The sequence below is a fragment of the Bos indicus genome, chromosome 17 (assembly GCF_029378745.1).
Source record: "Bos indicus isolate NIAB-ARS_2022 breed Sahiwal x Tharparkar chromosome 17, NIAB-ARS_B.indTharparkar_mat_pri_1.0, whole genome shotgun sequence".
Classification (NCBI taxonomy): domain Eukaryota; kingdom Metazoa; phylum Chordata; class Mammalia; order Artiodactyla; family Bovidae; genus Bos; species Bos indicus.
This window is the reverse complement of record NC_091776.1, coordinates 29,127,770-29,154,823: the sequence shown is the minus strand read 5'-3', so window position 1 is coordinate 29,154,823 and position 27,054 is coordinate 29,127,770. Positions and strand designations below refer to the sequence as shown.

Below are 27,054 nucleotides of genomic sequence, written 5' to 3'. Positions count from 1 at the left end.
AGTTTCCTAATGAATTAATGCTTATTTGGAATTATCATTTCGATACAAACTTAGGTAAAGATGTGTTCCGGCTCCCAAACTGGATTTTCTATATTTAAAAATGTCATAATAATCCGCAGCTCCCCCAAAACTGTTACTACCAAAGAACTATTTATTTTTCCATTCAATCTAAAAATAAAACCTCTCACCCAAACTACATTCCTTAATAGCCACAGTTTAATCTACATAATTTTAAAGTAATTTGAAAGAATCCTTTTCTAGTGCAGTGATGTCAAACAAGAGTTGAGACTGGGAGAGTCTGAAAGGGATAATTTAAAAGGCCACCATCCTGGAGGTGTCTTGGAGACACTTCAAGAAAGTCTAGGCTCACAAGAGAGGTGAAGGAAGAGATTTTAAAAGCTGAAGCATGCGGCTGTTTGCAAGCCCCTGCTGACCCAGGCCGAGCCTGCTACGGCGAGGGCCGCGAAGAGTTAACGAGGGACAGAGCCCCCCGCACCGCGGTTCCCGGCGAGCTCCCTCCGCCCTCCCATCCCCACCCTCTCGTTTTGGCAAGGGATTAAAGTGCTCCCCCCTGTGGCAGCAGTGACCCAGAAATGAGTTTGATTCACACAGTCCTTCCTCCATAACAAGCCAAACGCCCGTCCGAGAGTGCCTCCCTGCGCGAGCGCCGGGTGTGTGCGCGCCGGCGAGAGCAGGGGCCCGCCCGGCTCCCCGCCCGCCACTCCGTCCGCCAGCCCGCCACGGCCCGAACTCATGCGGCGCGGAGCGAGCGGCGAGGAGCCCAGCGCCGCGGCCGAACCCCTCCGCAGCAGGTACGCGCGCGGGCCGCGGGGGGCGCGCGGGGAGGGCGCGCCGACCGAGAGTCCGCGCGTGTCCGCGTGTGGGTCCGTGTGCGCGTCCCGATTCCGCGGCGGCGGCAGCGGCGGCGGCTGCAGGACGAGCCGAGAGGCTCAGCCATATTTGATGGTTTTGTTGCTTTGCTCGGGAGTTCTCGGGAGTAATTTAATGCCGAAGGTCGCTGCCTAGTGGAAATAATATAGTACGTCATTAATATGGCGCCAAAAGATTGGGTTCTCGATATGTAGCGAAGGAGGGAGGGCCGGCAGCCGCCGAGCGCAGCGTTACTATCCCACCAGTAACTTGGGCATTGCCGGGGCGGGGGCCAGAGGAGGAGGAGGAGAGGATGATTTTTGGATCCTGAGAATTGATGTGTGTTGGATCAGTAAGTTTTATTATGATTATTTTTCAGTTTTGGGGGCTGAAGACTTAAGAGCTTTTTCTTTTGGATTAGCGAAGAACATGCGGTTTTCAGGCGAATCATCAATTAAAACGCGTTCAGGAGTAGAAACCCAGTTTAGTTGGCTTTAGTTATAGAATTTTTTAAACAGCTAAAGTGCATTAGGTTGCATGGAAGTGAAAAGCATAATAGCAACTTGGTAGACAGATGGCAATGGCAGAACAAGGTCCGGGTACATATATGAATCCAGAGTGTGTGTGACCGTGGTGGTGGTGGTGCGGGGGAAGGGACGACGACTGTATAGTCAAAACATAGGTGTGGGTATAGGTTCATCTGTGTAGGGTAGCTGCAGCCCTATCTCTTATCACCGCGTCACCACATGTCCAAAATATTCATTGCATCAATTCAAGGACAGTGAGGGAGGGGTGGGGGGGCGGTGCAGGGACAGTTTAGCAATTAGGTTCTTCCCAATTGGGTTTCCAGTGAACGGACCTTTTACTTATAGTGAGACTGCCTGTGAAGTGTAAAACCCTTTATCGGTGAAATTAAGAAGGAGTTGCATTGGTAGACCAAACTACCGATTAACCATGAACTTAAAACGGATTGCAAATTGCAACCTTTTGGCACCGTCTGCAAATTGTGAGCATGGTGTCGTGTCGCTTGGTCCGCCTGAAAACGTGCAGTGTGCACCCCGGGACTGCAAGTTGCGAAGCCCTTCAAGTGCACGTGTCCTGTGCCTGTGAGTGTGTATTTGTGAGTTGGGGGCTGTTGTTCTGTAGCCAGCAGGCTTTCCGGGTTGTTGGCGCTGGCTTGCAAATGCGGGAGAGGGATGGAATGTGGAATGTTGACCGGGGAACCGAATCCTGTCGGAACGGTCCCATTTGCTAGAGAAATTCGATCCCTTCCACCTCCTTCCCGCTCCCCCCGCCCGCCTGCGGGCAGGAGGCGGGGCCGAGGACGCGGCTGCTGCTCAAAGTGGCGGAGCGCGGCGGCGGGAGGCAGGTGCACGGCACCCGCCAGTGGGGGTGCCTCAACTTCCGCGGGCGTTTAAATAGCAGCCTCTCTCCCCTCCCACCGGTAATAGGTGACCTGGCGGCCGAGGGCGGTGGGGGGGAAAGGGACGGGGTAGACCCGGGAGCTAACCTCCGCGGCACGTGGGCAGGTGCTGGGTGGCCCCGGGGCCAACTTTTGTGGCCCGCCTCTGGCTCTGGAGGAGAGGCGGCTCCATGTGGAAATGGGGACGGGCGGGCGGCGGCCGAGGCGCTGCTTTCTCAGCCGCGCCGGAGCGTCACCTAACGGTCCCAGCAGCGTTGCCGGGGCCCGGGGTGGGGGGTTTCGGGGGCGGGGACGCCTGGCCTACCGCGCCCGCGCCGCGGGAGCCCCGCACAAAGCCCGCGGCGCGGGGGCGGCCACCGCGCTCACGCCCGGGGAACGGCCCGAAGCCCGTCGCCGTCCCCGCGTTGATTCCGGCGGGCGGCCGCAGGCGTTTGTTTGTTGGTTCCGCGCCGCCTTCCTCGCCGGATGGCTTCCTGTGACAGAGGTGATACACAGTTTCCAGAACTGTCTGGGGGCGGGAGCGGGAGCCGAGTCCTCTCCGAGCTGCTCGCCGTCACCGCTGCTCCCGCTCCCATCTCACAGCCGTTTCTCGCCGGCGCGCCCGCCCCACTCTGAAGGTGCCGCCCGGGAGGGACTCGGGGAGGGGGGGACGGCGCGGCCGTTTCCAGCGGCGCAAGTGGCTTCTAGACGCGAGGGAGCGTTTGATTTGCAACTGGGGCCGAGCGGATTGGTGCAGCTGGCGGCGGCGGGGCGGGAGGAGCGGCGGCGGCGGCGGCGGGGGGGTGGCCACTTTCAAACGGAGAGGGCGGCGGCGGCGGGGACTCGCTGCGGAGGGAGCGGGGCTTGATTGCGCCACGAGAAGGTGTCATCACTGCACCGGGGCTAATTCCGGCGGAGGTGCCGGGAGTTACTTTCCCCTCCTCCCGCGCTGTTGTTTCTGTCGCCTTGGGAGGAGGAGGAGGAGGAGGAGGCGGCGATGAGGGAGAGAGGGAGGGGGCGGCGCCGCTGCGCGAAGCCGCGGCTCTGCGCACAGCCCGGCGGGCGCCGTGCGGTGCTTTCTCCGGTGCGGGGCGGCGGCCCAGTTCTCCCCGCCCCGGGATCCCCGCCTTCCTGGGGTCCTCAGCTTTCTCTGTCCTGCCCCCCTTCCCCCCTCACGGGCTCTGCATCCCAGAGTCCTCCGCCCCCGGCTCTCCTCGCCCCGGGCCCCCCTCCCCGGGCGCCCCTCCCCGGTTGTACCCCCCTCTCCCCGCCCCGGCTTTTCCACCCTGGGCTCTCCTCCCCGGCGCGCGGGGGCAGCCGTAGTCCCGGCACCCGGTGAATGCAGCGAGCAAACAAAAAAGCGGGCGATTTAAACGTGCCTTCGAAACCCGTTAGGAATGCATCGTCACCACGAGACCGTTTAAAAGCAGCTTTGGCTGGTTTTCTAGTAACTAGGAGGCAGGCGCCCCACCTCGCTTCGGCGGGGTGAGGGTCTGTCGCCTTCTATTTACCACAGCTGAGGGGGAATTTAAATTTTCTCTTTGTAAAGTGATAGCTGCAGTTGAATGACTTAAGACGGCTACGTTTTTAGGAAATTGAGAGAGAATCTGAAGTTTCCATTAATGGAAATACTTAGGGGCTCCTTTCCCAAAGGTTTTTATTAGGTGAACTATTTTTCCTTTTTAGAAAACCCGCTGTGAACGGCTAGCTCTCTAGTTACTTGTACCCCAAGGCTAATACCTTTCAAAGTTAATGAACTAGTTTTGAGATACAGAGAAATTACTTCCCTGGAAGCTGGTTTAGGTGGTGATCCACCAGTGGTTAGAGATTAGGAAGTTGTGTTTGACCAGATCGCCGCTAATCAAGATTTAATTACTTTTAGCTGGAGAAAAGGAGCGTTCAGTGTAACTATACTTACACTGACAACACTTTTGATAAAATAATTTATTGTAGTAGAGTGGGCAACACATACTGGACAGATAAAGTGCGTGTTCTGTGTGTGACACTTGCTAGCAAATACCTTCACCCGAGAATTCTTAATGCCCTTTTGTCCCGACGATTTTAGTCTCATCTAATGCCACTTTTAAATCAGATTGACTTTGGTTATTTTGTTTTCTCCCTTAAGTTTATGTGTGTTTATACGTTATTTGATGAGTTGGCATACATACCTCCTCCTTACAGCAGCCAGAGATAAAAGGAGTTGCCTGAACTTGCAGTAGAATTTGAACTTGATTCCATCTTAAGGTCATAGGCTGCTTTCTAAGAAGAAAATTTGAGTGGGTTGTAACAGAGATTTTTAACTTTTACAAAGGTGGATGTATGTTCATTTAGAAAGAACAAGATTCCCCACCCCCTACAAGTTGCTCCTCCATCACCAGACAGGTTTTCAGCCTGTAAGTGAATACTTTGGTTTCCTATTGCAGAGGTTGAAAGAGTAGCTATAAAGGGAAAATAGTGAGAAATGATGAGTGTGTGAAAAGTGGGAACAGGAGAAAAAACTTTTTGGAGTTTAAGGACATGTTGTATTTTAGAATGAACAGTTGCTTAGCCCAGAGACTTTGGGTAGAAGGATTAACTAAAAAAGCAAACAAAACTTGGAGGACTTGGTGAGAATACAAACACATCTCCATGTGTTTCACCTTCATAAATAATTGATTTTTTACTTCAAAGAGCCCTTAGTGGCTTAAAGTATTGTTACAGAAATGGTGTTATTTTACATGTACATGTTTTCAACTAGAGAAGCACATATAAAAACACATTCCTATCACCTAGAAATCATTTTATCATTTTCCAGGTAATTGTGTATACATATGTATAATGACTCATACTGTCTGTACAGTTGTGTAAGGAGTGTTTTTTCCTCCTGTTAGCTAGCTTGTCTATTTGGGATACATTCAGATTTTCTTCCTTGGCCTCCAAATATAACAGCAGCTTTATCTAAAACACTGTCCAATCAAAGATCATTGCATCTCGTTATTTCCTGTAAGTAGACACTAATCTGTAGTAACTTTTTGACAGAACCTATGACATTGAGGAGGCATGTCTTCGGAGTTAATCATAACTGGATTTGAAAAAGTTAGAATTTAAGTAGCATTTTTTTGTGTGTAATTTAGAGTCTTCAGTTTGAAGATTATTTGAAAACTTTTAAAGAAATTTGCCTGATGTATTTATCTGCACACTTGCCGAGAAAAAAAAAATTAACTGTGTTTCAGTACTGAGGTGGTTAGAACAGCAAACATCTAGACATCAGACACGGACCAAGTCTTGTATTTTTAGGCATTGTCAGGAGTGAGGAGGAGACAGATGACTCTCACAGTTCTGCTTGCTTGCTTCCTTTCTGTTGGTGAAGCTCTTTCCTCAGTAATACGGGGCACCTGTTACACTATTACAGTTCATGGTCTGTCAGAATTTGCGTTGTATGCCCAGTTTTCCTACATGGTTAATAAAACAAGACATTCTCTAGAGGAAAATATAACACTTTTGTCAATATCTTGCTGCTTATTTGGATTGGCATTGAAATGCTTGACTTAATTGGTCAAACAGTGGGAGTTATACCAATGTTAAACTTCTTTGTCTCTGCTCAAGCCTGTGATAGTTAGAACACTGTTGCCTTGTTTAACAGTAAATTAAAAAAAAAAATTCAAATAAAGGCTGACTTTGCTTGGAGTTGTTAGTTTCTTGGATTGTATCAGAAGCCTGATAGGAACCTTAATTGGCAAAGTTTTAGTTCCTGAGTCAGTAGGTTGTTTCCTTTAAAGTTTTAGTGTTCAGCTGGTTTTCTCTGTATTAAGATCTTGTTCAGTCATTAAGCTGTGTCCTACTCTTTGCGACTTCATGGACAGCAGCATGCCTGGCTTCCTTGTCCTTCACTGTCTCCCAGAGTTTGCTCAAACTCATGTCCATTGAGTCGGATATTGCCATCCAACCATCTCATTCTCTGTCACCGCCTTCTCTTCCTGCCTTCAATCTTTCCCAGCATAAATGTCTTTTCCAGTGAGTCGGCTCTTCTCATCAGGTGGCCAAAGTATTGGAGCTTCAGCATCAGTCCTTCCAGGGAATATTCAGGGTTGATTTCCTTTAGGATTGACTGACTGATCTTCTTGCTGTCCACGGGACCGTCAGATGTCTCCCTCAGCATCAGGATTCAAAAGCATTGTAAAAGCATTGTATCTGACTCTTTGCAACCCGCCAGGCTCCTTTCTCCATGTAATTCTCCAGGCAAGAATACTGGAATGGGTAGCCATTCTCTTCTCCAGGGGATCTTCCTGCCCCAGAGATTGAACCCAGGTCTCCTGCATTTCAGGCAGATTCTTTACTGTCTGAGCCACCAGGGATGCCCATTTGAAGACCTGGCAGCACTTTATTTGGTAATGTATTTAAAATTTGGACAGTTGATATGTTTATTATATGTAGTATATAAAATTTCAAAAAGTTGAGACAATTGAGAGTCTTGCTATTTGCTTGGTGAAAGTGAATGGGAAAGTCGCTCAGTCATGTCTGACTCTGTGACCCTATGGACTGTACAGTCCATGGAATTCTCCAGGCCGGAATACTGGAGTGGGTAGCCTTTCCCTTCTCCAGGGGATCTTCCTAACCCCGGGACCAAACCCAGGTCTCCCGCATTGCAAGCATATTCTTTACCAGCTGAGCCACCAGGGAAGCCCAGGAATACTGGAGCGAGTAGCCTATCCCTTCTCCAGCGGGTCTTCTGACCCAGGAATTGAACCCAGGTCCTCCTGCATTGCAGGTGGATAGAAGCCTATTTGCTTGGTGTGTTTATACAAAGAATATTGATAGGTGATTGTGAGGGATTTATATTTTGGTATTTTCACAGATGGTTGGCTCTGATGGAATAAGTAAACTCGGCATTCCTAATAAATGGGAGAGTGCTCCTGGAGCCCCTTTTTGCCTTTCAGTTGAAGTGGCATCTTGTTAAGTTTAGGCAGGGCTGAGTGTCGTGGAACAGAGAGAAAATTTAGTCTAAGAGAATGTTGATTGTGACTCTGGCCATGTTATTGTGGCTTGGCCTTATCTAGCCTAGACTTTGAAAGTTTATTCAGGATGTCTTCCTTACCTGAAAGCAACAAAAATAGGAAGAGTCTGGGTATTTCCATTTTTGAGTCCTTTGTTACCTCTAGACTAGTGGTGTATTACGTGCCCTTAACAGGTGTTCAAGGACCAAGGTTTTAATGAATGCTCTAAAACAAGTTACGTGTTTACTTTTTTTGCTTTTGGTTCTTCAGGTAGAGTTAAAGACTGTTAAGGTGATTGAGGGCAGTTGAAGTAAGTTCATTTCTTTAAACTTCGGTTCTTTCGGGCTGATTTGTTGAAGGAATTAAATCACAGTTTTCTCTTGTTTTGAAAGCACTTCCAGCTGGCAATAATATATAGTTTTTAATACTGATCTGCACAGGATCAGACATTTAATAATGTCTGCACAGGAGATTTTATTAATTTGAAAATTCATGACAGCTTCTAAGACAGTTTCTAAGCAGTTATTTTAAGTGAAGGTTTCACTGGGGAGAGTCCAAACTGAAGAATAAGATGAACATTTTTTTCTTTTATTCCTTTCTCCAGAGTAAGCAGCAAGAATTGGCAAGGTTAACAAGTTGCTGGAGTTTGAGCTGCCTGGTTTGCGTTTGTTTAGCACAAAGTACACTTAACATGATTTAAGATTTTTCTTGATTAGTCATGGTCATTTTTATGACCATCAGTTATTTCAGTGTTGAAATAAAAAGATGCACTTTAGATGTGTAGGCTGAGTACTTGTGACTTGTAACTTTTTTAAGGTCAAGGACACTTGAGATCCAAAACCTGTGGGAACCTCTCCAGCAGAAAAAGTGAGTTACTCAAAAATTTGCATGTCATTTCAGGGTCTGGATGAATACTTTTAAGTGCATCCTTGGATTTCAATTTGGCATTTAAATTCTGGTGACTTCTTTTTATGATTTCTCTCTGATCCTTTTATATCACTGTTAAACCACACATTATAGTTTAAATGCCTGTCTAGAACGGTCATTTTTCTGCTTATTGGTTACTGGCTTGAAAATCAGATAAGTTTATTAGTTGTTATAACTTAGTGTACACTGGCCCCAAGAAGGAGCCTCAGGGGTTTTCCTTTGAGAAGAATTCACAAGTTTCTAGACATGGCTTTAATTTAAGTTGGCTTAGAACACCACCCTCCTACCCCGCCCTCTTACCCCCTTACTGCTAGTCTGTTGATCAGTAGCAGAGATCAGTAAACTATTTTAGTAAAGGGGCCAGATAGCAAATGTTTTAGGCTCTGTGGGCCTGGTAGTCCCTATTACAGCTGTTCAACTCTGCCATCCTAAATGCGAAAGCAATCAGTGGACAAAAAGTAAATGAACGAATGTGACTGTGTCCCAATAAAACTTTATTTACAGATAGTGAAATTTGAATTTGGGATAATTTTCAGGTGTTCTGAAATGTGATTCCCTCTCCCAAACCATTTAAATACATAAAAACCATTCTTATGTATTGAGCAACAGCAGGTTGTAGAGCCCTAATTTATAATGACACAGCCATACCTGTATATATATATTGAAAACCTGTACTGTAGTATACATACCTGTAGAACAGTATATACCTGTAGTGTAGGATGTGCATGCATGCGTGCTGAGTCTCTTCAGTCATTTCTGACATTTGTGACCCTATGGACCTTAGCCCGCCTGGCTCCTTTGACTGGGTTGCTGTGCCCTCCTGCAGGGGAGTTTTCTGACCCAGGGATCAAACCAGTGTATCTTACAGCTCCTGCATTGGCAGGTGGGTTCTTTGCCACTAGTGCCGCCTGGGAAGCCTGTAGTATAGTATAGTTACACAGTTTTAGCTAGTCACCAGCTGGGACTGAATTCTGTTTCTGATAGGAACCTGAAACAAGTTGAAATCAGAAGTTTGTTTGATAAATATGAAGGCAGTTGACTCAACTCAGGGCTGTGGCTCCTAACTCTTTGGTTCCTAGATAGTCTTTGAGGGTAGGATGTGTAATACAGGACCCCATGCACCTTGCGAAACACAGCTAGGTAGTCACACCCTCCCAGGAGGCCAGGCCAAGAGGCCCTGCGTGAGGGAATATACATTATGACCTGGGACTGCATCCAGAGGGAGACGTTTCCAGAGGAGTGTGATGTCTCTCCACGTAGGGTGTGTGTCACACCAATCCGAAGTGAATACCTGCTGCTCAGAGGACACGTGGCCCTGTGATAGTGTTCAGGGAACCACTCGTGTGCAGTCTGTCCAGCTCTCCAGCAGGCAGAATGGCATTTGCAGCCATCTTCACGTCAGCTTGCCAGGAAATATGTTTCAAGTTCTAAGTTAACAGACTGTTTGTTGAGTACATTTTAGTTGTCTGACCCCAGATAACATGTAGTCCATGGCCTTAATCTTCACGATAACCTCTTTCTAAATCTCAGGAGGTGTCCAGGAGCAGGAAGCCCATGGTCCCGTCACCTGGGAGGAGGATGGATGGCACAGGTCTTTGATTCAGCCTCTGGCTTTGCCCTAGACCCATCTGTGTGTCTTTGCTCTTGCTGCTTAACCTCTCCAGAACTTACTGTACGTACTTCCTTTTAAAATTAGGAAAGGTAAATTACCTCCAAAACATTTTCTGGAGATTAAGTTAGGATTTTATGTGTTTCTTTGGGGAAGATGTCCTGTAGACACAATCCATGGCTGAGACTGTTTTCAGCTTTAGCCTCAGAGACTACATTGCAGACCTTGCTGCTAGGTTTTGAGACTGTCCTATGTTTCCGTGACTGTAGTAACAGGACTTGTACAATTGTGATGAAATGTTTGTTTTAATATATAATTCAGATGATGTGTAAATGGAGTTTTTGTTGTTAAGTGAGTCATCTAGATCTTCTAGTGTACAACATTGAAAGTCTGAATTTTTTTTTTAAACTGTATTTTAAAATTTTTTGGTGACTTAACATTGTTAGTGGTAACTGATAGTTTCTGACAACCGGCTATAATCAGGGAACAAAGTTCCTCAAAACAGCTGCATTTCAGCCTGTGCACAGTGTAATTGTCATTAGCTGGTTGAGTCTGGTTTCTGCAGAAGCTGCTTTGTATATCCTGTATAAGAACATCTGGTTTGAGCATTTAAAAATCTTTTAAAATTACCCTGTAGTCACTTTGCATTTATTGGCTTATTCTTCCAAGAGTCATATAAGGAAGTGTAGACTCCTTTCCCATCCTTATTTTGACATTGGTTCATTCAGAACTATCTCCTGCTAACACTTAGTTTTTTTTTTTTTTTTTTTTTAAGTGTTACTCTTCAGAGAAGTTTTAGAGTTTGATCTGGAGAATGTGCATGTGTATGTGTTAAAAATTAGAATTTGGTTCAAAGATCCCAGGGCTGAATGGAACACAAACGCCTCATTGCAGTGAAATGTTATATAAAAAACTATCTTTTCATATATTATGAAGAGATTGGTCTTATGTTTGTTTTCTCCAGTAATTTGTTAAAAAAGAAAAAAGTGTGAAAAGAGGACCTATAGGGCAAAATAGACTGCATCTTGCATGTGAATTTTGACACAGAGTGATAGCACTGTGTTAAGTGTTAAGGAGGATTCTGAGGTCACGCCTGGGCTTGTGGAAAAAAAGAATGACCTAATTTATTAACCATGCTTGCCATGGGTAGAGGAAATGGTGTGTTTGGTAACCATCTCTGGAATGTAGCTCCCCCCCCCCCCCCCAAAAATAGTACTGCTCTTAAAATGGATAAAAGGTTGAGTATTTATTTGACTTTGAATTCTTTAAAGGTAGTTTAAACCCTAGTTTTCTTGTCTGAGTTAGTTTTTCTATTCTTAACTGCATATATTTTTAGTGACCTGCTACTGGCACACTGGCTATTCTAATGTTTTGAAAACTTTCACTTTTGAATTAAATAATGAATGAGTGATAGTAGCATTTTACGGCATTATCCTATTACCTTTTCTATTTTTTTCCTCCTATGCTATTTCATCAGGTATTTTAAAACAAGATAAGCCTTTGATACCGCATCTCAGGAAGGAGGTGGAATATATGTAGTTTATTGGTAGCTGCTCATTTTAGGCTGGTGCCTGTGTGGGGCCAAGAAGCTGTGCTCCCAGGGTCTTCTATAATGTGAGGAGCAAGAAACAACGGTTCTGGATTTTTAAATCTTTACTATTACAAATAGCATAGTGCAGGATCATGGTAAAAAATTAAAATCATCTAAAATGTCATTCAGTTCAGTTCAGTCACTCAGTTGTGTCCAACTCTTTGCGACCTCATGGACTGTAGCACGCCAGGCCTCTCTGTCCATTGCCAACTCTTGGAGTTTACCCAGACTCATGTCCATCAAGTTGGTGATGCCATCCAACCATCTCATCCTCTGTCATCCCCTTCTCCTCCTGTCCTCAGTCTTTGCCATCATCAGAGTCTTTTCCAATGAGTCAGTTCTTCACATCAGGTGGCCAAAGTATTGGAGTTTCAGCTTCAGCATCAGTCCTTCCAATGAATATTCAGGACTGATTTCCTTAGGATGGACTGATTGGATCTCCTTGCAGTCCACGGGACTCTCAAGAGTCTTCTCCAACACTCCAATTCAAAAGCATTAATTCTTCGGTGCTCAGCTTTCTTGATAGTCCAACTCTCACATCCAGACATGACTACTGGAAAAAACCGTAGCTTTGACTAGATGGACCTTTGTTGGCAAAGTAATGTAGGTCATATGCTGTAAAAGGTCATAAATGTAAATAAAATTTCCCAACCTATTCAGTCTAGAATTCTGCAGTCACTCCAGGAATTCTGAGTAGATGGAAATGGGTAGAAGCTCAGGGTTGGAGTCCATGATGTCTGGTTGCCTATATTGTTTGGGGTGAATTCATGGAAAGAGAACAAAAATACATCCCAAATACAGATGGTTGGAATATTTTGTCATAACTGCTCTTCAGGTGCTGACTGTAATTGTCATCAATTACAGAGACCTAAGAGGGATTTAATAGATTATTTTAGGGCTCATAAACAGAGATTGGATTAATTTATAAAGAACTTAATGGTAAACTAGTGTGTTACAGCACTTGGATTTTATTAGTAACATTCACAGGGATGAATATTGCATTTATGATTATCTGGGCAGTTATTAAAATCTTCTTTCTGGTAGCGGTGGTAGGTTATTTGTTGCTAATATAAACTCTTTTTCAGCTGAATATTTTCAAGTAGATGTCTCTGCAGAGACTGTAGTAGCTTGGGCACCATGTCCTTTAAACAAATTTTGATATATGACATTATAACAGACACAGTTTTATAAGTTCTTTTTTTCTGAGTTGAAATATTTAGACAAGATTAAAGCTTTTAACACTTAAGATCTAAGCAGTTTGTCAGTTATATCAAATCTATGACTGTCTTTTTGACCAGATATAATTTTCTGGTTAAAGTGAGAAATCTGGGTTTGAGTTACAGTCACACTAGTATTTTTAAACTCTGAGCATTTGAATTTAGATAGTGTTGTTAATTTGAAAACTTTATGTCTAAGAGATTAATGTTTGCTATAAAAACTGAGATAAGAAACCAGCTGATCTTGTTCACATTCATTTATGGATAAGAGATTACTTTGAAGTATAGGTCATTATTATATTTGGGTATTTTATTTGGGGTAATATATAGTCATTGAATGGAGAAGGAAATGGCAACCCACTCCAGTATTCTTGCCTGGAGAATCCCGTGGATGGAGGAGCCTGGTGGGCTACAGTCCACAGGATCGCAGAGAGTCAGACGCGACACAGTGACTTCATTTTCACTTTTACTTTCATACTCATTGAAGATAAGCAAGAAGATCTATTAAGAAACTATGAGTCTTTCTTTATGGGGGAAGTATTAATAGTCTATGACCAGTGACTAAGGGAACAAATCATGTTGCATAGTGTTGAAAAATAATATTTGAATGTCTGAACTTAGCAAATAGAGCCACCTCATTACAAAATCTTTTGTCTTTATGTAAGACTTCTTGGTGTCTGAAAGTCCGTTCTTTAATGTATGTTTTTATATTATACATATGCTAAATATATTTTAAAATATAGTACATTTAAATATTAGATTATTAACTTTGACAGAGCATGGAAGGACACCTTATAAATTTGAAAATAAATAGAAGTTACTCCAGTTAAAGGTCAATTAGATATTAAAGTGAAGTGTCTCAAATTCTATAAAGCTGAGTTGAACATGGGATAGAGTTTACATACAGGAACTCGTTCATCCGTCCTGCATTGCGTGGGTGTGTTCAGTCACTCGGTCGTGTCCGACTCGTTGTGGCCCCATGGACTGTAGCCCACCAGGGTCCTCTGTCTGTGGGATCTTCCAGCAAGAATACTGGAGTGGGTTGCCATCTCCTACTCCAGGGGATCTTCCTGACCAAGGGATCGAGCTCAAGTCTCTTGACTCCTGCGTTGACGGGTGGATTCTTTACCACTAGTGCCACCTGGGAAGCCCCGTTCATCCACTGCATTAGTTATGTATTAAGTGATACACAGAGAAGGAATATGTAGGAGGTCTTTGAGTACTTTCTAGAACTTCTTGAGAGTGAAATAAATAAGAATGAAAACATACTGGACAAAATCGATACTTTGAATGAAAAAAATAGCCTTTCTGCATATAAACCATAAGCAATGAAAATCACTAGGGTGCAATCCTTAATATAGCCGTAGTGTTTATGGCCTGATAAATGGTGCCTGTTCCACCACAGAATAATTCTAATAACTGGACAGTTCCTCAAATCTGTCTTTTTCTCAGGTGTAGCGCTGAATAAACATCCTGAAATTCTTAATCATCTTATTCTTTTGTAAAAGTTCTTCTTTCTGTCCTCCAGGGTCATTTCTCATTCTTTCTTGGCTAGAGTCACATACCAGTCATGCCTCCCTGTTACCACACCCAGGTCACTAAATTTGTTCCCTTGCAAATTCCTGAACCACTTGGGGATGGGTTCCTTCAGCTAAGGGCTGCTCTTAGTGCTTGCCAATTCCCCATTCTAATTTCAGTCCAAGGAAAACATAAATTTGAAGGTTTTGAGGCAGCTTGCTGTCTCATGTACATATCCTGTGAAAGTGTTAGTTGCTCAATCATGTCTGACTCTTTGCAGCCCTGTGGACTGTAACCTGCCAGGGTCCTCCATACCAGGCAAGAATGCTAGAGTTGGTTGCCATTTCCTTCTCTGGGAAATCTTCCTGACCCAGGGATTGAACCCAAGTCTTCATAACAGTTACCACACTGCAGCTAGTTATCTAGATATCTGCTTACTGTATCTGCCTCTGGGCCATTCCCTACCTTGTTCATCATATCTTTGGCATCTACCTTCATACAATTGAATGAATATGTTAACTAATCCACTGCTTTTTAACCCATGTGGCAGGAGAGGCTGAAGGAGAGCGATCTGCATGCAGGATGTTACCTGTGCTTCCCGAGGAGATGACGCCCTGAGCAGCTACCACATGCGCTTGGTTGTCTCGGCTCATCCTCCCTGTTTCCAAAGGATGGTCACTTGACTGATCCAGCCAGCGTCTTTGGCCAATGACTTCCTCTTACTTGGCCTTTCTAGGCAGTGTTCAGATTATAATCAGGCTTCCTAGGTGGTTTTTTTTGCTTTTTGGGCAAAGTCCCAAATGCCTAATAATTAGTATTTTGTCTACTTAGCTGTTATGCTTCTCATGGCAAATGGACACTCCAGGCTCCTGTAAATTGTATCACTTTGAAGCCAGTTTTGATGAAATCAGATAGGATGTTAGAAGAGCCCTGTTGAGGACTGGACCCAGAGTTCCGGGGGTGTCTGTTGTAGCTGCCCTTTGAAGTCTTTTTTTTTTGAAGTTTTGCTCAAGACCCATTTCTGTGAAGTCTTTATTTCACATTTAATCCAAGAGAATCTCTGTTCTCTAGAACTTAACTATAACCTTTTAGAGACACACATGTATAAACCATTTGAGTGATGATGCAAGGCAGGAGTTGATTGCGTGTTAAAATAGTACAATAAAAGGCTGAGTGAAAAAGTTCTAAAAGATGAAAAAGGTGAAATGAGTGGTACTGAATGTAAGTGGTTTTACTTGGAGTGGTGGGATGGTACTTGGTGGTTTTGAGCTGAGCCCTGGAGAAGGGATGGGATTGGGATGGATGAGTGAGGAAGAAAGGGCCAGGGAGCACTGGGAGTAGAGGCTGAGGCTGGAAAGAAGAGGTGTTTATGATAGAGGCCAGGCAAGCTGGTTAGGGGGTCTTGGTAGGAGAGATGTTTGGGTAGAGCAGGGAGGGGCCAGGTGGTGGAAAACCTGGGTTTCTAGCTGGAGCCATTTGCAGTATGAAACGGAGAGATTGGTGGAGGAAATAGCTTGGAGAGGTCACCTCATAGGATGGATTAATTTGCTGTAATAATTCCATAAAGAAGGCTGAGCATTGAAGAATTGATGCTTTTGAACTGTGGTGCTGATGAAGACTTGAGAATCCCTTGGACTGCAAGGAGGTCAAACCAGTCAATCCTAAAAGAAATCAACCCTGAATATTATTGGAAGGACTGATGCTGAAGCTCCAATACTTTGGCCACCTGATGCAAAGAGCCGACTCATTAGAAAAGACCCTGATGCTGGGAAAGATTGAGATTAGGAGGAGAAGGGGTGACAGGATGAGATGGTTGGATGGTATCATCGGCTCAATGGACGTGAGTTTGAGCAAACTCTGGGAGATAGTGAAGGACAGGGAAGCCTGGCATGCTGTTGTCTATGGGGTTGCAAAGAGTTGGACTCAACTCAGTGACAGAACAACAACAAAGAAAACCGTGGTCATGGAGAAAGGAAGGATAGTGCCTAAAGCAGTCTAGGTGTAGGTGGCTAGAGACCTGGTGGGGCAGTAGGGGGACTTGAAAGGATCACATTTTATGAAATGATGAGCCTTTGCAATTGAACAGAAAGGTAAGAAAGGATTGTTGTTGATGTTGCTTAGTCGCTTAGTCATGATTCTTTGTGACCCCATGGGCTTTAGCCCACCACGCTCCTCTGTCCATGGGATTTCCCAGGCCAGAATACTGGAGTGGGTTCCTGTTTCCTTCTCCAGTGGATCTTCCCGACCCAGGGATCGAACCCACGCCTTGTGCTTTGGCAGGTGGATTCTTCACCGCTGAGCCACCTGGGAAGCCCAAGAAGAGATACATATTAGTAAATAAGTGAGCAAATAGATTCTGAATATGAAGGCACTGCAGAGAGTAATATGCTAGGTTATATATATATATATATATATATATGTATGTATGTATGTATGTTAAATATACAGTGTTTTGCCCAAAATGTGCTGCCGCTTTTTGTTACCTCTTTGTTCTTCAGGACTCAGCTCAGAATCTTGCCAACGCCATCAGCGTGTGTTTCTCTAGTCTTGTGTTGACCACTGTCAAGCACTCACCATGTTGAATTCCTGCTGACCAATCTGTCTCCTCAGCTAGACCAGGAGCTCCCTGAGATCAGACGCGGTCGTTGTGCTCCAGCACCTCCTCATACATTAGACATTCAGATGTCTGTGGGATGCATTATATGCTATTACGTTTTCTTGCTGCTTTCTCTGGAGCGTTGCAAGTAGCCCTTTTAATTGATTATTATTTATCTTACTGCCATCTAGATAATAATCAGCTAGTGTCCTAAATGATGCTGAGGGCCCTCTGCTTGCTCTGTTGGTTCTCATTGGACAGATGTTTGCAGCTTACAACCACTGTATCGTGTCTTAAAGACAGTAACATGTGCAGACTTTGATTTCTTGATGGAGTGAGTAACCCCAGGTGAGATACATCAGCCTGATGTCAAGGTTTAAGTACCTCAGAGCCACGGAGGCGGCGATGCTGGTGTGCCCTCACCCCGTTACTGTGCAGGTTCCCTGGAGAAGTGCAGCACGCACAGCATTCTTCACCTCCTTTACTCAGGCTCTTTCAGGGCTGGTGAGAAGGAGTTCATTAGAAGGGAAATACTATTTTTACTTTGCTTTTACTTGCGTGTTTTTGCTTGGAAGTATTTTTGTGTGTTAGGAGCATCATCCGTTTGGCCAGTGCTTGCATTTTGCATATAGTGACTGTTGAAAGCATGTGCTTTCTCTGAGAGCTGTGTGTGAACACTAGGAAGAGAGCATTTTGATGTAAAAAGATTCTGAGTTTTCCAAACTCTTCTGTTTAGGTAAATGCTAGTTGTCCGAATCAGTGAAGATGCAGCCAACATTTGTTGCCTCATCTCTAGCCGGGGAGAGTTTAGGGACCTTCTCAGCCTCTTTCTCTTCCTCACCGTTCTTAACACCTGCTCATGATAGGGGGACTGCATTCTTCTTGCCCTGATGCTCCACACTGTGACTCTTAAGGAATTCCTCTTTAGGAAGCACTTTATTTTTCTCTTTTTCTTGCTCTCAAGCTCTCTTGCAGTGTAGGATTTAGGAGCTGAAGCTGCTACTGGGAACGAGTCGGTCTTTGCCTTTCTGTTTTCCCCTGGTGCCTCCTGACGGTTTAGAGGGGGAGGGCAGGGGTGCCTTCTAGAAAGTGGGAGGACAGTTCAGCTGTCAGCACCTGGCGTTTTGGCAGAGGGTGACAGGGCAGGGAGGATAGTCACGTGGGCAGGGGGCCACAGGAGTTTGCCGACTGAGGAACTTTATCTGGGGTGGGCCTGCCCTAGGTTGCTGGGTGTTAGAGTTACAGGTGAAGAGGGCTCTGCAGAAAAGCCAGGGCTGTGGGTGGGGCCTCACTGGTTGTAGATTTTATGACTGTAGACGCTACCTGTGACCCAGATCAGGACTCATGTCCTGGCTTCCTCTTGGAAATTCTTTTAATCATCTTTTGAAGAATCATGTGGGAAAAACATAACAAACCTTAACTGGTGAGTGTCTCAGAAGGAAATTTCCAGTATAGATTAGAGGCCTGAATGTTTGAAAGAACCATATAGGTCTGCTTTGAAGGTGGGAGCAGATGCATTATATGGAATGCTTTCAGCTTTTCTTGACTTCAGTTTTCCAGTTCCACTTAGAGCGGACCTTTGGGTTTTTATTTCTGACTTGTAGAGCAGTTTCTGTCTTGTTCTGTTCTAGCATAGTGATGCTCCACATTCTTTCCCCATGCGGTTCCTGTGTGCCCCACTCATAGAAACTCAACACACTGCGATGGTGGGATTCCCAGGGAGGGAGAGGTTGGGATATACTTTTCTGAGAGGCTTAGCGGGGAGGGGATGGCTGACCAACCATACTTTGACTTGGAAAGCCCTCCTCTCTCTTTGGGAATTACCGATATGGCAGTAGTATCTTGGTCCTAAAGATGGCAAGGTGATGAGTAATTTTTAGTTTGGAAAAGCTTTTTGGTTGTGTTTGGAAAGCTGCCCTGTCTGAATATAACCTCATGGTCATCTGTGGGAGTTCGGTGGTGGCCATTCAGTCTCAGCCCACCGCCCTGTTTCTCTGTTCTGTGGTGATGGAGGCCTGTTACCACCAGTTGCTTGGCAGGAGCTGGCCGGGTAGACTGGGTGTCTGCTCAGACTGCTTTCTTCATTTGGTTGAGTTGGGTTGGACAAGGCCTGTAAGGAGTTGGGGAAAAGGTAGTGAAATTGGATTTTGCCTGCTTACAATGTGACCTTGGGCAGGTCACCGCCTAAACCTTTTAGACTTGAGTTTTCCTCCTGAGTAAAGGGGAGGAGTCTGGATAAGAATGAATTGCTGGGGTGTTGGAGATGACTAGGATAGGCATTTGCATTCCCAGTGTCCGATTTGTTTTGCTCCTAGAATTCTAGGTATTCAGTTTTTAGGATTCTTTCAGCAGTATTTGCCTGAGAAGCAATGCTGCCCAGAGCAGTGTAAATATTCACACATCCCGGCATAGCCCCATCCCTAACCACCCGCCCACCCCAGTACACGTGTGAAATAAGAATCTGTATATAGTGAGGAAGCACTGTGCTCATTGCCATGGCTTTTTTCTGCAGAGCTTGCTGCCAGTCAGCTAGAGAGACTCCCGGAGTAGTTGTAGTGATAATGTCACAGGAGCAAGAGAAGCCTGCACCTTTGGGAGACCTGCTGATGTGTAATTTCTCCACCTCTCCCCCCCCTTTTGAACCTGTTCTGTTAATAATTGCACCTAATTACGTCTCTTTGGTCTTTTTACTGTTTATAATTCAAATGCTACTTAAAGCCGATTGTTTGCGTTTTGTGTGCTGTAAATCCTGGGCTGCCGTCTGAAGCACAACTTGCTGGTTGTGTGTTATCATTTTGGGTTAAGTGCTGTCTCATTGCTTTGCAGGCTGCCTGCTGTTTCCCGGGGAGATCATGAAACGAGGTCGCCTTCCCAGCAGCAGTGAGGATTCTGACGACAATGGCAGTAAGTCCTGCTTTGTTGTTCTTGGAGCCTACCAGGGTTTGGGTCCATGTAAAAACAGGATTTTTTAATGTAATGCTTTAAAGAGCTGAGGCGCTTCATGTATCAGGGAGGTCAGAAAAGAGCCAAGGCCTGAGTATCACATCTGAGTGGGATACTGCAGGTCTTTATCTTCCTGGGTGAGGTTGAACGCAGGCGGCATTCCTCAGGCTTCCTGTTTGTTGTCCAAAGGTGAATAATCCAGTTTCCAGAGTCACTGGTGTGTCTGTTTTTCCTAAACATCATTTACAGCACCTCACAGTTGTTCTTTATGAAAAGGGAACTTAATCGAAGCCAGTTAATTATTAACTAGTCCAGCCTGATACAAAGGGAGATTGGGCTGCCTGGTGTGATGTGAAAATATCAAGCACAGGTTTTTAGTAGGTCACGAGTCAGCGCTCTTCAGTGGATTTGTACATGACTGTATTTAATAATACTACTGTCTGCGACTCAGCTCTCTGGCATCCTCATATTTTCACAGTGCAGCTGAGAACCAGAAGTTAGTTGGCTTCCAGGCAGTCAAAATAAATGTCACACAGTGTCTGTGTATTGGGAAGCTCACAGACGACCCAGGGAAGAGTGTCTTTCAGATAACAAGGAAATTTTGAACCTAGCAGTGTGCCTGAGCTCTGGCCCATTATCTTATGTTTTGTATTACAGATCAGATTTGGGAAATCTTGAAAGAATGCTTGCTCTGCTGAGTGATGGGAAAGGTATTGGGCCTGTTTACAAGGAACTCTGTCTTTGACACATTACTCTCCATCAGAGCTGGATCTTATCAGGACAGTTGGAGATGGCTTTCTTATGCACTGTGGAAATGAATATATGTAGAAGACACACATTCAGAGGAGGGAGGGGCCAGGGAAGGAGTATGTAGGAATATATGTAGAAGACACACATTCAGAGGAGGCCAGGGGCCTCCTCTATAGAGGAGACGGGAGTTGAGCAGTCCTGAAGGATGAAATTGTTTTATGCAAACTGTTGTTTTTCTGTGCTCCAAGTTTTGGCAGATTCAGTTAAGTTCATTTCAGTCGCTCAGTTGTGTCCGACATTGTGAACCCATGGACAGCAGCACTTCAGGCCTCCCTGTCCATTGCCAACTCCCGGAGTTCACCCAAACTCATGTCCATTGAGTTGGTGATGCCATCCAACCATCTCATCGTCTCTTGTCCCCTTCTCTTCCAGCCCTCAATCTTTACCAGCATCAGGGTCTTTTCCAATGAGTCAGTTCTTTGCATCATGTGGCCAAAGTATTGGAGTTTTAGCTTGAGCATCAGTCCTTCCAATGAATATTCAAGACTGATTTCCTTTAGGATTGACCGCTTGGATCTCATTGCAGTCCAAGAGACTCTCAAAAGTCTTCTCCAACACCACAGTTCAAAAGTATCAATTCTTTGGCACTCAGCTTTCTTTATGGTCCAACTCTCACATCCATACATGCCTACTGGAAAAACCATAGCCTTGACTAGACGGGCCTTTGTTGGCAAAGTAATGTCTTTGCTTTTTAATATCCTGTGTAGGTTGGTCATAACTTTCCTTCCAAGGAGTAAGTGTCTTTTAATTTCATGGCTGCAATCACCATCTGCAGTGATTTTGGAGCCCAGAAAAATAAAGTCTGCCACTGTTTCCCCATCTATTTGCCATGAAGTGATGGGACTGGATGCCGTGATCTTCGTTTTCTGAATGTTGAGCTTTAAGCCAACTTTTTCACCCTCCTCTTTCACTTTCATGAAGAGGCTCTTTAGTTCTTCTTCACTTTCTGCAGATTAAAAGCAGCAGAATTAAAAACAGCAAATTAGAAAGCAAGGCTTTGCTGTGGGCAGCACACTGACAGCCAGCAGAACTATTAGAAACAGAAGAACTCAAACATAGTTTGATTGGAGCTTTGGGTGCAGGCATGGAGCAGCTCGGAGGAGAATTGGTGGTGATGGGAAAGCTGTGACCAGATGGGGAAGGGCTGTGACCCTCCCAGACAGACAGTGGGAGCTGACCTTTGGCACTCCCACTGGGAGTGAACTGGGTGAGGAAAGCAGAGGCCCAGGTGTGAGCGCTCCAGGCGCGGGGCTTGCCTTCTGTTTCAGGGGACTGTGTGAGGGGGCTGTACCCCACCTGTGGGAGCCGTTGGGAATGCCTTCTGAACTTCTTGGTACTTGTTGGTTCATGGCCCTCACTACTTGTTTTCTTTAATATTTACTTAGGCCTTTTACTCCTTGAGGCAAAAACGAGCTTAGGTATCCCTTTTCTGCACCTCTGGTGCCTGTCAAAGTGTCCTCTGAAGTTGTATGCACTCAGTAAGTGCTTGCTGAGTACTCAGTGTCGTCCTGCAGCAATTGCAAAAAGGAAACATTGCTTTTTAGGTTCAGAATTAATCAGAAGAAGGGTTCATGAATTACTTCCAGTGCTTGATGAAAGGCCCAGAGAGGCCTCTTCCCCTGCATTTTTGGTTGAGGAACAGGTCTATGCTTGCTCTGACTCGGGCCTCTTGTCCACCTTGGAAGGGCTGAGTCACAAAAGGTTCTTCTCTCAGACTTAGACCCTTCTGCTTTCTGGAGTAGAGCTGCCCAATAGAAGGGAAATGTTGCAGTATAAGTAAGGAACTGAGTTTTAAAATTTTATTTAATCTTAATTAAAATTTAGAAAGCCACATGGCTAGTGATTACCATAGTGGACAGTGTAGTTCTGGACCCTGGCCCAGTCCAGGCCTTGTCAGCTGCCCAGAGGCCCTTCCATTCATCATTGCCGGCAGACGTAACGAATCCCACAGCCTTTGTGGCTTAAACAACAGACATTTACTTCTCATGATTCTAGAGGCTGGAAGTCCAAGGTCAAGATGTTGGCAGGTTTGCTTTCTCCTGAGGGCTCTCTGCTTGGCTTGCAGACCGACTGCCACCATCTTACTGAGTCTTCACAGGTCTTTCCTATGACCATGTGCATCCTTGATGTCTCTGTGTTTAAATGTCCTCTTGTGATCAGTGACATTGGATTGGGACCCATCATTTTAATCACCATTTTAAAGGCTTTATCTCCAAATAATATAATACAGTCACATTCTGAGATACTGGAGGGTTATGTTTCAACATAAGAAATTTGGGGGGGACATAGTTCAGCCCATAGAAGACCAGATGCTTCATCTAAACCTGTTTTTTCACCCAGAGCTCTAGGAGGAAGAAAGGTGTCCAAAGTCCCCACCAAAAGTGTATCCATCAAGTCACCTTCTTTGTAATGGGCTGGTTTTGGCCTCCAGCTAATATGTTTGTGTCTGTGCTGGTCTCCCTGCAGACTAAGGTAGATATTTATGATGTGCTGGAGGGTTAATGTAGGTAGACCATGAAGCTGGTTTTTCTTCTGCCCTGGGCTCCACGTGGAAATTGAGCGGTGGTGGTAGAGGATGAAGACGATAGCTGCTCATAGAAGGAAGGCAGGCTGGCCTCGTCATGGTTGACCCAGGGGAAAGTGTGTGGTGGTACTTTGTGGCTGTGCTGCCGTCTCGGCCTGCTGATTTGGTCGTTAGGGTGGGTGATGGTTGTGGCAAACAGCTCTCATTTAGAACCCTTAGAATGCTGGGTCATAGAGACACGTGCACACATCTACAGCATAAACACACTTTGCACCTTCTCTGAGGGCGGCTGCTGTCCCGTGTGGGCCTCTGCCACCAGCCTGCCTGTGTGGGTTGGATGCCATCCTCTCATGTAGGCACGCGGTGGGTGTGAGTAGGGTGCCTTCTGCCTCTGCACTCAGGTACCCAGAGCTGAGCCTGCCCTTAGTTGAGTCTGGGTGCTTGGAAGCCTTGCTCATAACAGGGCTGTGTCAGTGCAGTGGCCACTCCCCAGCCTTTCCAGCCTGCATTTCTGACAGAAGTTTGGCAGCAGCTCCCAGCCCAGCGCCTCACATGTCCAAGTGGAGAAGAGACAGCTGCAGACATCAGCTTGCGGCCCCCACATAGCCCTGGCTGGGCCCGGCTGGCCTCCTGGGCCGGAGCCCTTTGCTTTGATTTCTGGCTTGGTGCAGGGGAATAGCTGCATGGTATTTACAGTTGGGGATGCACAGGCACTGTCTGCGCCATGCAAGCCCGCCTCCAGCTGCAGGCATAGCTGTGGGAGCCTTTCTCCAGGTGCCCTGGACTGCCAGCCTCGCAGTTGGATGAAACCGTGTTGGAGTGTTCGCGGGCTGGGCTCCTGGGACGGGGTGGCTCAGCCAGTCTCGGAAGTTTAATGCCTTGTGCCAGGGCGCAGCCTCGGGACACAAGCGCTTTATCTCTTCCGAGTCCTTGGGCCTCCGTCTTCAGGGGTTTTGGCAAATGCAACAGTGGGGCTAGTTTCAGTGTTTCCACCCAGCCTGAGGGGGGAGGAGAGGAGCTGGAGCTGGAGCTGGTCATCAGTGGCCAGTGATTTAATCAATCACGCTTGTATAAAGAAGCCTCCGTACAATCCTGAAAGCACAGAGCTCGGTGAGCCTGCAGGTGGTGGCCCTGCGCTGGCTGGCAAGAACGGTGCACTCTGAGAGCCCTCGGATGCCAGTGCCCTTTGCCCAGGCCTTGTCCTGTGCATCTCTTTATTGGCTATTGATTCATCGCCCTCAGTATCTTTTTTATAATAAATTGGTTATCTAGTATGGAACGTGTTTCTTTGAGTTCTGTGAGCTGCTCTGACAAATGACTCGAGGAGAGGGTCTTGGGAACCTCTGCCAGTCAGAGGCACAGGTAACAACCTGGGCTTGGCAGCTGGCCTCTGAAGCGGATGGTGGTCTTGTGGGACTGAGTCTGTGGAATCTAGTTCTGTCTCCATGTCAGAATTGAGTTGAATTCTTGGACATCCTGCTGGCACCTGACAGTTGCTTGTTAGGATGTGGAAGCTTCCACAAGCGCATATTGGAATTGGGTCTAGGAACCATTTTTGCCTCATGCCTCAAATTTCAGGGCTGCGTTGACCTCCCTGTGGGAAGGTCTTGGGTGAGGCGAGGGGCTGCGGAGCCAGGCGCCTTGTGGACGCCTTGCCTGGTCTGCTGGTTTCCACACCTGTGCTGACCCTGAAACACTTCTGTCTTTTCCAGTTACCCAACCAAGTTCTGCTCCCTCAATTGTGATGACAAAGACACAGAAGAAAGTCAACCAACTAATTTTTCACTTAGCAATGCAGGTTGTTGAGTGACAAACATGAAGTTATGTGAGGACTTTGGTTTTCCTGGGCTCTCTCCAGCTTACAGATAAACAGTGAAGAAGCACCAAAGTTTTTAGTGGATGAAACATGCTTTCTCATTTGGACCTTTTGTGTTACATGTTTTTAATAACTTGCTTTCACTTTTTTTTTGTTTGTTTATTTGACTGTGCTTGGTTTCCTTCATGACAAGTCTTCAGAGGTTTCTCAGTGGTTTCTCTTTTGCAGAAAGGTTAGTAACTCTGCTTCCGCTTCTATTCCTGTGTGACTGGACCTTTAATTTGCTCCTTTCCCACCATCAGTTGAATCTTGGGACACTGAGGAGTTGTGTAGGAATTCTTGAAATGTGGGAATTTTGGCTCAAGTACTGCAGAATGTGCAGTACGCGTGTCTTCTCTAGGCACGTGGAGATGGCTTTATCCCTTTTCACACCCAGCTTGTGGCTTGTCGACATTGATGGGCAGAGCATCGTCTTGAGCTCAAGGAGCAACTAGCACCTGATATGCTACATGGACTTGGACTTAACAGAAGGGCTGGGTGACTATGAAACAAAACATTTGTGTCAGTTGGTTGAAGGCCCAGGTATGTTGAAACATTCCTGGGCCAGTGCTCTGAGCACGCACCCATCAAGCTTTGTGCTTTGGAAGATAAACTGCAGAGCTAACAAGCCATTTTGGGAGGGAAGGGGCTTGGGCTGTGGGAGGTGTGGGGTCAGGCCCTGGTAGAAGGAGCAGTGGTGTGGGAGGCGGGTCTTCTATCACACAGCGCAAGCAAATGGGCACTGTGTTAAATCTGTTCCCTTCTCTCAGACTGGACATTCCGCAGCACCACCTCACTGGTGCAGGGCTGGCCTCGCCTTGCTCTCTCCAGTCTGCACTGTTGTGACATCGACTGGCCCTCTGGGCTCCATACTTGCTGGTCCTAAGCACCTCATTTTGTTGAGCTGGTTTAACACTCCTAAAAACACCAGCGTGGGATTTAGGGTCTAGAAGCGGGGTCTGAGATAGGAGATGCACCATTTGGTCGGGGGTGAGGTTCTTTCGTATTTTGCATTTGTGGTGGGGTGAGCACCCAGCTGTGCTGCCTGCCATTCAGTCTCTGCTGAGCCTTTCGTGCGCTGCACCACCTGGAAGGCTGATGTTGGAGGCGTGTGCAGTATGCAGTAGATTTACTCTTGGGGTTTCCCCTTATTGGATCTAGGGCAAGACAGCATGACTATATTTCGAAGGACAGTGTTGAAGGTAAATGCAGACTAGAACCGGAAAGCAGGGTGAGTAGTGCAGAACACGCATAGGATCATGCTCGTGATGCTGCGACCTGCGAGCCTTCTGTCGCTTTCATCACCCCTGCATTTCTGTTTTAAGGGAAAATGGGGATAATAAAACAAAGCAGGGCTTTATTTTTCGCTAATTCTTCTCCGTGTTTAATAAGATTGATTGTTGATGCTAAAAGTACATGTCAAGGATTTAAAAGTCACTTGTCAGTAGAGTGGACTTGACTCTAGGTAATAATATCTTGTGTATGGGCAGGAAGTAATTTTAAATGTTACTGCCGAATTTTTAGAGTTCCTAACGCTTCTCTTGAAAGCAACAAGAAAATAAAAAAGAAAATTTACTTGCTTATCAGTAAATGTCAGCACTCGGAAAACAAAAACAAAATATAGCATTTAACCCAGCATAATCTTACACATGGCTTTTCAGGACTAATGAGTGGCCAGTATTTTACTGTAGAGTAAATCGTTGTCTCCTAGTCCTTTCATGTTAGAAATACTGATTTTTTTTTTTTAACCCAACATACTTAAAAAGTTCTATATCATAACTTTTTAAAATTAAAAATGAGTGTGAATTCTTCTGCTTGGATCATGGTCTGGGAGGAACCAGAGTGTGGCTGAGAGAGAACTCGTGTAGGGACATCAGGCATTGCTTGGAGGCTCCTGTGGACTTTGTAGATGGAGATGTGTTCTGGTCAGGAAGCAGTGGCCCCACCACGCTGTCTTTAAAGGCATTAGTGCTTTATTTTCCATGACCTCATTTTCCTTGCGCTCAAAAGCCTATCTTCTAATAGGTAAAACAGCGGTACGTTCTTAGTACCTGCCACCTTCCGTTCTTGAGTTATAGTCCTGAACAGCGACACTGTATTTTTGGCTACTTAAAGACATTTTTTAAAACATTAAGAATCTGCCGTGTGCATAGCACTGACTTCGTTAGGTGAACTGTATGTTGTAAATAGTTATTACATAGTTTTAAAGTGAATTAGAG

General features: G+C 45.7%; 1 protein-coding gene across 8 annotated transcripts in view; it reads left to right on the top strand.

Annotated features, from left to right (window-relative positions):
• Nucleotides 1-620: 620 nt before the first annotated feature.
• JADE1 (jade family PHD finger 1) overlaps nucleotides 621-27,054 on the top strand; it is a 56,426-nt gene continuing 29,992 nt past the window's right edge. The window contains exons 1-2 of one of the 8 annotated variants that reach the window (XM_070769106.1): nucleotides 621-812; nucleotides 19,530-19,607. In XM_070769106.1, coding sequence (XP_070625207.1) covers nucleotides 19,556-19,607 — 52 coding nt within the window. In that variant the 5' untranslated portion in view covers nucleotides 621-812; nucleotides 19,530-19,555. Of the gene's footprint in view, nucleotides 813-913; nucleotides 1,040-1,075; nucleotides 1,223-2,163; nucleotides 2,322-2,650; nucleotides 2,778-2,829; nucleotides 2,911-19,529; nucleotides 19,608-27,054 lie in introns of those variants that run through there. The other 7 variants (XM_070769108.1, XM_019977375.2, XM_019977376.2 and 4 more) reach the window with 7 other exon arrangements.